The sequence below is a fragment of the Strigops habroptila genome, chromosome 8 (genome assembly GCF_004027225.2).
Source record: "Strigops habroptila isolate Jane chromosome 8, bStrHab1.2.pri, whole genome shotgun sequence".
Lineage (NCBI taxonomy): Eukaryota > Metazoa > Chordata > Aves > Psittaciformes > Psittacidae > Strigops > Strigops habroptila.
The window spans coordinates 41425540-41437870 of NC_044284.2; the positions used below are offsets into that span (position 1 = coordinate 41425540).

The following is a 12331-nucleotide window of genomic DNA, read 5'->3' on the forward strand; positions in this document are numbered from 1 at the left end:
TTGGCCCCGGGCTGTCCGGCCCGCCCCCGCCCCCCTGCGGGCGGTGACGTCAGGCGCGCTCCCCGCAGGGTGAATGAATGGGAGGCGGGCGGCGCTGGCGGGCACAGCTGCGGCACCGCGCCCGGGCCGGCACCGGCACCGGCACCGCCCGCGGGACACGGCGCTGCGCCCCGCCGCGGGGCTCCGCCGGCCCGGGCCGCATCTCTCCCTCCCCTGTTCTTTCCCCTCCGCCGCCCCCGGGCCAATAAAATGATGCAAAGCTCCGCGCTCGCTGCTGAAGGGGCTGTCAAGGGGCTTCCCGAGATCCTCGGTGTGCCGGTGCAACGTAAGGACGCTTTTCTCTTCTCCCTCCTTCGCTCCCTGCCGCAAAGGCGGCCCCGGTCCGGCGGGGCAGGGCGGGCAGGGGCTGTAGCGGCAGCGCCCTGAGGGCTGGGCAGGTGCCTCCAGCTCCCGCCCGGGCGTGTTTTTTGTCCTTCTCTTATTTTTCTTTTTTTCCCCGTGTGTAGCAGCGTTAATGGACGTGAAAATTAGAAGCGTGCGGAAGGGAGAGCGGATCCCCGGGGCGGGCGGGCAGCGGCGGGAGCCGTGCGGAGCGATGGGGGTCCGGCCCCGACGGGGAAGTCGGCACGGCTGCGGCTCCGGCTGTGCGCGTGCAAGTGTGTGCGTGTGTGTGTGTGTGAGTGCGTGTGGTACCCCGGTCCCCCGCACCCCCGGCCCGCAGCGCACGACCCTCCGCTTATATCGTTTATAGCGACAGGCAGCGCCTCACGGGCGACCGGCAGGGGTGGGAAGGCACCCACGGGCGTGCGGGTGTGTTACCGGGGCGGCGAGCCCGGCTCGGCTTTGTGCGGCCCGTGGAGCGATGTCGCCGTGTCTGCGCCTATCCCCCAAATCACCTATAGATCTATACGTGCACATACATGCTCTGCAGCTACAGGTAGCATGTTCCTGTGAAAGCACATGCTAGCGAGTGCTGGGGGTGTGCGCAGTCCCGTACGCGGGTGTACGGACCTCACCGGGTCTCGGCGGGACGCACCCGCCGGCAGCCGGTGGGAGCCGTGGGGTCCGTCAGCCTCCCCGCATCTATAGGGCCGAGCCCCACGCGGGGGGAGCTCCTGTGCTCGCATACCTCTATGGATGCGGGGACCGGTGCGGGGCGGCTGTGCCTCGGTGGGCTCCGGCCCAGCCCCGGGGCTGCGCGGCCGGACTGCCAACCGCGCCGGTTGTATTAGTAGTATTATTATAATTATTATTATTACTACTATTATTATTATTTTCTCTTCGTTTACAAACGGTTCCCAAGAACCGGGGCGTCCCTGCCGGCCCGGAGCGGGGAGGAGTCCGCCGGGGGCAGCCGGGCGATGCTCTGTACCCCTCCACGCTTCCCGGAAATTTGAGGGGTAGGAGCCCAGACGCGGGAGAGCTCGGCCGGGCTGGCAGCAGTGCCGGGGGATTGGTAACATTTCGGGGGGCACACCGGGGTAGGGGGGTGCGCACCCCGGCGCCTACCCGCTCCGGGCCAGGCCTTGCCCCCCCACCCCCCTCCTCGCCGCTGCTCCCAGAGCCTCCCCTGCCGTTCCGCGCCCCGCACCAGCACCCGGCCCCCGCGGGAGGCTGTAATTCGTTTTCCTCAGGTGTTTCTGCTAGGAGTGAGGCCGGTGCCTGCCCGCTGTTGCCCAGTTTGGCGAGCCGCTGCCAGCCCCCATTCCTGCTTGGAGGGGGTTGTCCCCGTTATCCCGCGTTTTGGTCCAGTTGCCGGGCCCCGGAGTGGGGCAGGAGGGCACGTTTAACCTTGTTTCACCGCAGGAAAGGGGAAAAAAAAATCCCCGTCGGGAGTGCAGAGACGGAGCCGGTGCGGGGACAGGCGGAGGCTGTCCCACGGCCGGATCCTGACCTTCGGTCCCCTGCGACCGAATAACGCGAATGTCGCCTCTGGTTCCCAGCCGCGGGGTCACTTCTGCGGCACCGAATCCCGGAGATTTGAGGAGAAGTGAGGTGCCTCAATCACCCCGGAGCGGCCATCGCCCCAGCAAAGCTCCCTGGTTTGGCCTTTCTGGGTGCCGCCAAGCTCTCTGCCCGTGACATTGCTATTTCGGTACCAATTGACGCGTACCGGGAATTATCAGGAAATAATCCAACGAAATACGATGAATATTTATTTACGCACAAACATTAGTGGCAGGAACAGAATATATGGAGGTGGCTGCTGTGAAAGTTCCCACCGCCCCGCAGTCCCCCCGCGGCCAGGCCCCGCCGTGGGGCCTGATCCTGCGGCGGTCACACATCTGCCCTCTCCCCGGGGCGAAGGGGAATGCCTTCTCGAGGGGAATTCTGCCCGCTGCCTGCGCCAGGGTCGCCCTCCCAGCAGCACCTCGATATTTCATCTTGTGTGCGATGAAGATACGTGACATTTTCATTTCTAACGACTATTCAATGGCAGCTTTCCCTCTGATTAAGCACTGCACAACCTCCTTGTTTTAGTAGGGACTGAGTCTTGCAGCATCCCCTTCAGCGAGATTTTGGGGAGCCGAGCCTTCCCCCGATAAACCCAGCTACAGCTCATCCTTGCAGATGAGATTATTAAAAAATATAATTCCGAATGTTATTTATTAATATTGTTTTGCAAATCTAACCGAAGGAAAAACTTCTGCCAAAGCCTGTGGGAATGGTGCCGGGCGCCGTCAGCCTCTGGCCAAGGGTCTTTAGTGGGGGTGATTAATCGCCGCTGGGAAAGTCGTTTGCACGCTGCAGAGAAATGAATCGAAGAGGTTTTTGCATGTGAAGGAATGAGGTTTCCTCCCCGCAGAAAGGGTTTTTTTTTAAGGAGTCCCCGACCTGGTGCTTTCCTCGGGGCGTGTGTTTGGTGCCGGCTCCGGTGCTGGGGACCGGACCGCCTTTGTGCTCCGGCTGCTCACCCGCATTGCTGAGGCACCGATTCTGCAGCACCTTCGTCTCCGCGGGTGACGATCTTTTCCCCTTAAAATCAAACAAACCTCAAACCCCGGAGAAAGGCGGTTTGCCAGGGGGTGCCCGAGGCCGGGTCGGGCTGGGGAAGCGCGTCCTCCAGACCGCTGTCCCCGCTCTCGGATTTGGGGGTTTCTGCGGTCAGAAGGATTCCTGAGGCCACCCGCGAGTTTCTTTCGTTTCCATCGTTATTTCTTTATTTATCCATCGGGGAGAGATAGGGGTGGAAGGATGGACCCGGTGCCAATAAATCACGGTAACAGGGGCCGGCGGGGGCCGAAGCGCAGCGCGGCTTGTCGGGCCGCCCCTCGGTGCCCCGGTGTGTGTGGGGGGTGGGGGCGGAGGAAGGAGAGGGGGTAATACACGACGACACTGCAGATTTGGCTATGGGTTTTAATGGGATACAAACAAATCCTGCCCGGGCAGCCGCCGGCGGCAGGCAGGGATGCACCCCGCTGTGCGGTTCCCTCTCGGGCACATCACCACGGGCGGGGGGACCCCAGCCTAATACCCCCCACCGCGGGGAGCGGCTTGCATTGAGGCTGCTGCACCCCTGGGGGGTCCCCAGGGTGGAGTGGAGGGGGCCGTGGGGCGGCCCCCCCCCCCCCCCTCGGGCACCTACCAACCCGCCCTGTACACAGAGCCAGCCCCGAGCTGCTGGCGGGCAGAGACAGCGACGCCGTTAACATCAGTCTTGCTCTATCCAATAATTTAGTTGAAACAAGTGAAATAAACGCGAGGCTTTCCGCAGGCAGGGAGGCAGCGCAGAGCCGGCCCCGGCGCAGCCGCCGCCGCTGCAAAGCACAAAGCAGAGCACACGGATTGTGCTTGGGATGTTTTCTCTATGCATGCATCGGGCAAACCGGCGGGTTGACCGAGACACCTCCTGGTACCTCGGCAGCTCGTTGTTGTTGTTGTTATTACTATTATTACTACTACTACTACTATTATTATTATTACAGACGGGGAAAACAGCCAAGTGGGTGCGAGTCCTGCATATCTGTGTGCGCACACACAAACCTGTGTGCATTCGGCCGGTGCCGTACATCTACAGGCAGATCGGAAGTAAAAAAGGAGGCGTCGTGTTAAAAAAAAAAAAACTATCTTTTTTCTCTGGAGATTTGGAGGAAGATATTGTATTATCTGTTGCGGTTGTTTGTTGAAATGAAGCTGTATTGCTGCCTTTAAGGAGAAAGCTGTGTTGGTTAGCTTGTTAGTATGTGTACGTACGTATATATACATGTGAATACGTGTATATATATGTATATGCATACACCTGTTTAGGTAAATAACCATTTATATATAAAACAGGTTTCACAAACGTTCACACGTTTGTGAAACAAATGACAAGGATTTACTCTGCAGTGCCACCAAAGGTACCTCCGCTCGGTGCCGATGCTGTGCTGGTGCCACTGTCTGTGCCAGCGTTGCTCTAAAATAGGTTTAAAGAATGAAACGTGGAAAATGTGGCCAGTGCCGACCTGCAACCGTGGTGCTGCTGGGAGAGGCGAGCAAAGCATCCAGGTGTTTTCAGAGCAAGAAGGAGAAGAGGGACCTGTGGAAACTGTAGATAATTTTCTTGGTTGGTTGGGTATTTTTTTTGTTGCTGTTGTTTAATTTATTCTACTGTTGTTAATGCTTAAATGCCAGCAATAAGTATGTTCTGAAGGGCACTGGGATGGTAACTGCCTAACCTGGAGAATGATAAAATAAGCTGCGTTCACCTGAGATACGTGTCAGTACCCCTAAGTATTTTTAAATAACGTTTAAGGCTGTAACAATGTGATCCTCTCCCGCGCTCTTTTCCTCTTCCCCCCCCGCTTTTTTTCCTCCTTCTCCCTTCTTTCCTCTTCCCGCTTTCTTTCCTCTTTTCCCCCGCTTTCTTTCCTTTCTCCTTTCCCCCCTTTCTTTCCTCCTCCCCCCCCTTTTTTCCTCCTTTTCCCCTTCTTTCCTCCCTTTTCCCTTCCTTTTCCCTTCCTTTTCTCTTCCATTTCCTTTTCCCTTCCATTTCCTTTTCCCTTTCCATTTCCTTTTCCCTTCTTTTTCCTTTTCCCTTCTTTTTCCTTTTCCCTTCTTTTTCCTTTTCTCTTCTTTTTCCTTTTACCTTCTTTTTCCTTCTTTTTCTTTTTTCCTTCGTTTTCCTTTTCCTTTCTTTTTTCTTTTTCCTTCTTTTCTCTCTTCCTTTCTTTTCCCTTTTTCCTTCTTTTCCTTTTTCCCTTCTTTTCCCTCTTTTTTCCTTCTTTTCTCCCTTTTTTCCTTCTCTTCACCCTTTTCTTTCTTTTCCCCCTTTTTCCTTCGTTTCTCCTTTTTTTCTACGCACCTTCCTCCCCTTATTCCTTCTTTCCTTCTCTCCTCCCTTTTCCTTTCTTTCCTTGCTTTTCCTTTCCCCCTCTCCCAGTAGCACCCAGCCTAGGGTGCAGGCGGGCCCCTCTCCCCCCGCGGCCGAGCCCTCCGACAGGCCCCGTTCCCGGGCCGGGCGGCTCCCGGAGCGGGTGGTGGGAGCAGGTTTTCCACCGTCCCGGTCCTTTGGCCCCTGGTCCGGGTCAGCCCGGCTGTACCACGCCGCTGGGCGCGGGGAGAGTTTTACTGCGGGTCAGTGAAGGATCCGCCACCCAGCTCGGCCACTTCGGCTGGAGACAGCAGAGCCCCCGCTGAGCCCCGCACTGGAGGCAGCGTAGAGAACAAATACTTCCCCCTCCCTCCCCGTATTTACTGTCAGCCCTCTCTGGCAGGAGGAAGAGGCAGCAGTCCTTGTGCATAAACATCTCTCCTGCTCTTATGCTCCAACTACGGGCATGGCAGTGTTTTTTTCGGCCTCCTCACCCCACCCCCAGTCAATCTACTTTCATGCCTGTGTGTCCGCATTGTATGTCTGACTTCTAAAGGGCAGTCTTCTGCAGACTTCTAGAGCACCTCCCATTTATTCGAACTATGGGCAGACAGAGGTATAAATACCCAGCTCTCCAGACCTACAGAAGCTGTCCATCTGTAGGCAGACATTGTAAAGGATGGCCAGGGGTATATCTTCCCTTAGGAAAAGCCCTTCAAGCATCCTCCTGCAGCACGGGGGCTGTCGGGGGGGGGACGACCTGGATGAGGCTGGGCCCATTACCCCTGGTTACTGCTGCTGTGCTCCAGTGTGGCCTTGCTTCAGCCCATTTTTCCCAGCTGTTTCCAGTGACAGGGGTGTGTAACACCCCGGCTGGATGGGAGGAAGTGGGCAGAAACCAGCTGCTCCTGCCCATCCAAAGGGGCGGTGGGCCATGGGCAATGAAAAGTCACCAGGTGCCCTGGTACTGCAGCAGGAGGGGCACTGGGCAGCTGCTGGTGGGGCTAGTGTGGCTGGCGCAGGGGCTTGTGGTGCTTGGGATGCAGTGGGAGCAGATGGGAAAAGATATTTGCCCATGTTGAAAAAGCCTCTGTGGGTGGGGTACAGGCAGTTGGTGTCCTGCACTCCCGGGTCACAGCCGGGACCCTGTGGGTGAACCCCTGGGTGTCCCCAGCAGCCTGGCCCTTGGGTGATGGAGGAGCCGCAGGGAACAGCAAGCCCTGCCCCTGGTTGTGGGTTGCAGGATGCCATCCCAGAGGAAGTGAGAGGCAGGCAGGGAAATGGGTGGCAGGGAGCATGACATGGCCTGATGCAGGAGGGGAGAGCGTCAGCGTGTACTGCGCCTGGAGGAGCCGGTGGGGCTGTGGACTTAGCTATCCTGGAGGGTTTTGGTGAAGGTTTGCAAAGGAAGATGTGCCGAGAGAACGGCAAGGCCAGGGGTGGCAGCTTATCGCTCGCAAAGTGCCAGCACGGGGCTTTGCCAGCCGTATCAGCCGGGTGGGAACACCGCCGGGACGAGGCGACTGCCGAGGCTCACGCTGCTCTTCTGCGCTTCTCTCTCCTCCTGGCCCAGAGATCCCCCAGTGCGCCGGCTGCAACCAGCACATCCTGGACAAGTTCATCCTCAAGGTCCTGGACCGGCACTGGCACAGCTCCTGCCTCAAGTGTGCCGACTGCCAGATGCAGCTGGCCGACCGCTGCTTCTCCCGGGCCGGCAGCGTCTATTGCAAAGAGGACTTCTTCAAGTGAGTACCACCCGGTGGCACAGCCCCCCAAAAGTGCCATCTCCCCACCCTGAAGCTGACAAACACACAACCTATTTTAAGCTAAATTTCTCCAAAATCTTCATCTAACTTTTGTTTGTTTGCTGTGGAAATGAGGGAAATGCTGGTGCTTTACAGCTGCCGCAGGCTGGGTGCTGTTCGTGGGTATAACCTTCTGAGAGCCCCAAATCTCCATGATGCTCCTGTCCCTCCCCCGTGCTGGTTTCAGCCATCATGGGATGGCAAGCTGCGGTGGTTTGGCAGTGGCCCTGGCTCTGCTCAGAGCTAGAGGGCAGGAGAAACCCGTGCAAGGCAGCGGCAGCGCCGCCTGCTCCTGCCCGAGCCTCGCTCGCCTCCCGGGTCTGCTGGTGCCGTTCCTCTCACTTCAGCTTCTTACATTTTTTAAAAATTATTATTATTCCTTTTTTATCCCAGTGATGTGAAAACCTCATTTGATTTTGTTGTCAGCTGCCTCCGAGCTGTGTGATGCCCCAGCCTCAACGTTTCCCTGATCCCGCAGGATAGGACAACCTGTTTCCTGTTAAAAATGGACTTTTCAGCGGGGATGCTTTAGCCCCAGGCTGCTGGAGAAATGTGGGAGTTTTTCTAAGGGATGGCGGGAGTGCTGCACTGAGGCTGGACATAGCTCTGCCGGCGGTGCATGGCTGTGAAGCAGAGGGGTGCTGGAGGGGAGCTGCTCACACCTCCTGCAGGGAGGAGGGCCTTTATCCCGGCCAGCGCATGCCTGCACTGGGCTCTCCCTGCCTGCCCATCCCCAGGCTCTCAGGCCTCCTGTGCCCCCCGCCCGCCAGCCATCAGGGCCAAAGATGCAGCTTGAGTTTCTCTTTCCCAGCTGGGGAGTGTGTAACAGTCAAAGCGTCTGCTACAGCCTGGCTAACAACACTTCACTTCTGATATTTTCCAGCCTATTAATCTCCAAGTCATTTAAATAGTCGCCCAAAAGGTGCAGGTAATCAATGTTAATTAGAGTTGAAAGATCAGCGACTTTCTTAGATGAGGTCCTGCCTGGATTATTTGGTGCCAATCAATAGCATCTCGGCACTTGCTCGAGCACTCCCCTCACCTTTCTTTCAACTGCTCATTGATTTCGGGGTAGGTAACCTGCAGAGGACGTGAGGACTTAAGATCAACTTCACAGGCAGGTTTGCAATGCAGGAGCGCTCCTGAAAATACCAGATTTTTAGATTTTTATCTATCTTTTTTTCCTTCTCCCCTATTGAAGCCCTTGGTCCCCAGCTGCGGCAGCTCTGTCCTGCATCTGGCTGTCCCCAGGTGGTGCAGAAACACCCCAGAATGCTTTGAGGGGGGGTAAAATGGCTTTAATAGTGCTCTGAAGGGTGGTGGATGGGTGGGGGGAAGATAGGGACTGCAGAGCCTGCACTGGCTCAGCCTTGGGCATAGAAAAGCATCGTCTGTTTGTCCGTCCTATCCCTCCCTCTGTCCATCCCTACATCTGCCCATTCCCTCCCTCCCTCCTTCCATATCTTCCTCCAAGCTCCCAGAGAGCTGAAGTCTCCCCAGCAGATGTCCAGGGACTCTCCCATTAGGATACAAGCCTAGAAAATGAGACAAAACATGTTTTCCTTCTTGCCTTCTGCTTCCAGCACCTCTTTGGGCAGCTGCTGAAATTGCACCAGCACCACTCATGCCCAGTGCCCATCACCCATCCCGGCTGACGCTTTTGTCAGTAGGGGACCCAGCTTTGGTGGCCATGCCCTGGCTCTCCAGGTGGTGTGAGGGCAGGGGTAGCCATGGAGCTTGTGTGACTGGGGGATGTTCAGCCCTCGGGGGCAGCAGGAGGTGCCTGAGGTGGCTGTATCCCCTGTGCACTCCCAGCGCCACTGCCCCTCTTGGGGCTGGGGGTCAACGGGCTTGGGTTTTCCTGGGCAGCCTCCTTGGAGGCAGATGGATCTGTGTAAGGCATAGGGGACATTATTCTGGTAGCTTTGCTGCCTGGACTGCTGCTGCAACATCAGGATGGCTGTGGAGTTGCAGCACCCTGCTGGTGGGGTGTTATGAGGTGCTGGGGGGAGCAGGGAAGACCCAGCTGAGTCCTTGTGGTGCTGATGGGAGGTGAGCATCTGCCCCATGTCAATCCCAAAGCCCAAATCCCAAAGTATCTGTTGCTGAAAACACCCGTGGAATGTCCACTTGCTTTTGACTTCTTCCTGTGCTGCTGCCACCACCTCATGGCACACGCTGCCCTTGCTCCATTAATTCAGTTTGCACCAGGTGTTATCCAGGTGTTATCTGAGTGTTAGCCTTCATGTCTGCACAGGGCAACTGCACCCTACCACAGCTTGAGGGTGCACCCCAAGAGATGGGCACCCCAGAGGCTTTGCAGCAGAATGCCTGTGATCTGCAGGGCTCCTGGGTGGGACGCACACTCCTTGCATGCTCCTTGTATGCTCCTTCCATTCTTCTTACACCATTCTTGCATGCTCCTTTCCATGCTTCTTGTCCCATTCCTGCATGCTCCTTGCATGCTGTTTCCACACTTGTCGCACGCTCCTCATAGAATCAACTAGGTTGAAGAAGTCCTTTAAGATCATTAAGTCCAACTTTTACCCTGGGACTGCCAAGTCCACCACTAAACCATGTCACTGAGGGTCTCATCTATGCGTTTTTTGAACATTTCCAGGGACAGTGACTCCATCATTTCCCTGGGCAGCCTGTTCCAACACGTGATCACCCATTTGGTCCTTGCACACTTCCTGCATGCTCCCTGCAGCCGTGCTGGAGGGCTCGCTTGGCCCCACTCCTGCCCCAAGCCAGCACACCCACTGCACCCATCGGGCTGTCATTATGGTATAAGAGCCCCATCATTCTGCATTAATCTGGGATTCACCATGATAGCGGGGAGGTGTAATTAATTTATTTGGTATTAATGTGGATGAAATATGTACTGTCCTTGCAGGGGAAAATCAGGCAGCCTATAAGCATTAGTTAAAAGAACCATTAAAATCAAACCTTCCTCAGCTCCATTAGGCCGGTCTTTCACACTGAAGAAGATAAACCCCTGCCGTGTGAAGTGTCATGCATAATAAGGTTGTTTGCTGGTTTAAACTCTGCCCTGTCTCCTGGGCCCCACCCCATCTCCTGCAAAGCCCACCTTGCCGAGGGGCTCAAGGGTGTCTGCTTCTCTCTGCAGGCGCTTCGGGACCAAATGCACGGCCTGCCAGCAGGGCATCCCCCCCACCCAGGTGGTCCGCAAAGCCCAGGACTTTGTCTACCACCTCCACTGCTTCGCCTGCATCATCTGCAGCCGGCAGCTGGCCACCGGCGATGAGTTCTACCTGATGGAGGATGGGCGGCTGGTCTGCAAGGAGGACTACGAGACTGCCAAGCAGAATGGTAGGCACCCCGAAGGGGTTATGAGGTGGGACATCACACCGAGGGGTGGCCATGGTTCATGTCCCTGGCGTTGTACCTCTCGGCTCTGGGCAGATGGTTTTGGGGAGCTTTTCCCCAGCGGTGTGTGCCAGCGGTTCAGGGTTGCTCATGCAGCTGCGGCTGGGGCTGGCACTGGCTCCTTCACTTGCAGATGACTCTGAGGCGGGCGCTAAGCGGCCCAGGACCACCATCACGGCCAAGCAGCTGGAGACACTGAAGAACGCCTACAAAAACTCCCCCAAGCCCGCACGGCATGTGCGGGAGCAGCTTTCATCTGAGACGGGGCTTGACATGAGGGTGGTGCAGGTGAGGCCATGGGGATGCCCCTCTCCACCCTGCCCCTAGAGAAGGTGGATGCAGGGGTCCCACTGGGGTGCCAGGCTGCAGGGGTACTAGGCTTCAGGGGTGAAGGGATGCCAGGGTGCTGGGTTGCAGGGGATGCAGGGGTGTCAGAGGTATTGGGGTGGCACGGGTGTCTGGGAGCTGGGTTGCAGGGGTGCTGGTGTGCCAGCATGCTGGCCTGCTGGGGTTCAGGGGTGCTAGCATGCTGGGTTGCAGAGATGCTGGCATGCAGGGGTGCTGGTGTGCAGGGTGCTGGGTTGCAGGGGTGTATAGGAGTTGGGTTTCACAGGTGCTGCCATGCTGGGTTTCAGGGGCGTTGGCAGGGGTACTGGTGTGCCAGGATGCAGGGCTGCCTGGATGCTGGGTTACAGGGTGCTGGTTTGCATGGGTATATGGGAGCTGGGGTGTACAGGTGTCGGCATGGTGGGTTGCAGGGGGACTGGGTTGCGTGGGTGCTGGCATGTGGGGTTGCAGGGGTGCTGAGGGTGTGGAGGTACAGCAATGCTGGGTTGTAGGGGTACCAGGGTGCTGGCATGCTGGCCGACTGGGTTGTATGGGTGCTGGTGTGCTGGGTTGCAGGGGTGGTGGCATGCTGCCAGGGTGCTGTGGTGCCACCAATGTCCCCATTTCCTGCCCCAGGTGTGGTTTCAGAACCGCCGGGCCAAGGAGAAGCGATTGAAGAAGGACGCGGGGCGGCATCGCTGGGGGCAGTTCTACAAGAGTGTCAAGCGGAGCCGTGGGGCTGGCAAGCTGGAGAAGGAGAGCTCAGCCGAGGACTGCGGCGTCAGCGACAGCGAGCTCAGCTTCCGTGGTGAGCGGGGCGCCGGCACAGGGCAGGGGGGCCGCGGGGCTCCCCCCTGCGCTGACGGTCCCCCTCTGCTCTCCCTCCTCTCCCCGGCAGAAGACCAGATCCTCTCCGAGCTCGGCCACACCAACCGCGTATATGGCACCGTGGGGGACGTGGCAGGAGGACAGTTGCTGAACGGCAGCTTCCCCATGGAGGGGACAGGACAGTCGTACCAGGACTTGCGGGACGGCAGTCCCTACGGCCTCCCCCAGTCGCCGTCCTCCATCTCCTCCCTGCCGTCCCACCCGCCCTTGCTCAACGGACTGGACTACGCCATGGACGGCAGCCTGGGGCTGGTGGCCCACGGGGCGCAGGGGGTGAGTCAGACGCTCCGGGCCATGGCCGGGGGGGGCCCCACCTCCGACATCTCCACGGAGAGCAGCGTCGGGTACCCAGACTTTCCCACCAGCCCAGCCTCCTGGCTGGACGACATGGATCACCCCCCCTTCTAAGCGCCGCTCGCTCCCGCTCCCCGGCCCCCCTCGCTCCCCGCCACAGCCCGCAAGCGCAGCACTGAGGGCGCCTGCCGGCAGTTGACCTGTCCAGGATTTCCCATGGGAATCTGCCCCGGCGGGCTGGAAGGAGGGGGGTCGGCATCCGCGGTGGCTCGGGGTGGCTGTGCTCGGCTTGGGGGTGGGTGGGCACGTATGCCTTTGGGTGTAAGCACAAGAG

At 58.2% G+C, this 12331-nt stretch overlaps 1 protein-coding gene across 1 annotated transcript; it reads left to right on the plus strand.

Annotated features, from left to right (window-relative positions):
* Nucleotides 1-249: 249 nt before the first annotated feature.
* On the plus strand, nt 250-12111 carry LHX4 (LIM homeobox 4). Its single transcript, XM_030495452.1, has 6 exons — nt 250-325; nt 6867-7038; nt 10229-10431; nt 10622-10776; nt 11452-11623; nt 11714-12111. Exons 1-6 carry the CDS (start codon nt 250-252, stop codon nt 12109-12111), a joined length of 1176 nt encoding a protein of 391 aa, XP_030351312.1.
* The last annotated feature ends 220 nt before the right edge of the window (nt 12112-12331 follow it).

Excerpts from the sequence above, each read along its gene's own strand:
- LHX4 (XM_030495452.1), top strand. The coding sequence starts at position 250 with ATGATGCAAAGCTCCGCGCTCGCTGCTGAAGGGGCTGTCAAGGGGCTT. Across the intron at positions 10,777-11,451 it reads TTGACATGAGGGTGGTGCAG|GTGTGGTTTCAGAACCGCCG; the intron begins GTGAGGCCATGG and ends TTCCTGCCCCAG. Across the intron at positions 11,624-11,713 it reads CAGCGAGCTCAGCTTCCGTG|AAGACCAGATCCTCTCCGAG; the intron begins GTGAGCGGGGCG and ends TCTCCCCGGCAG.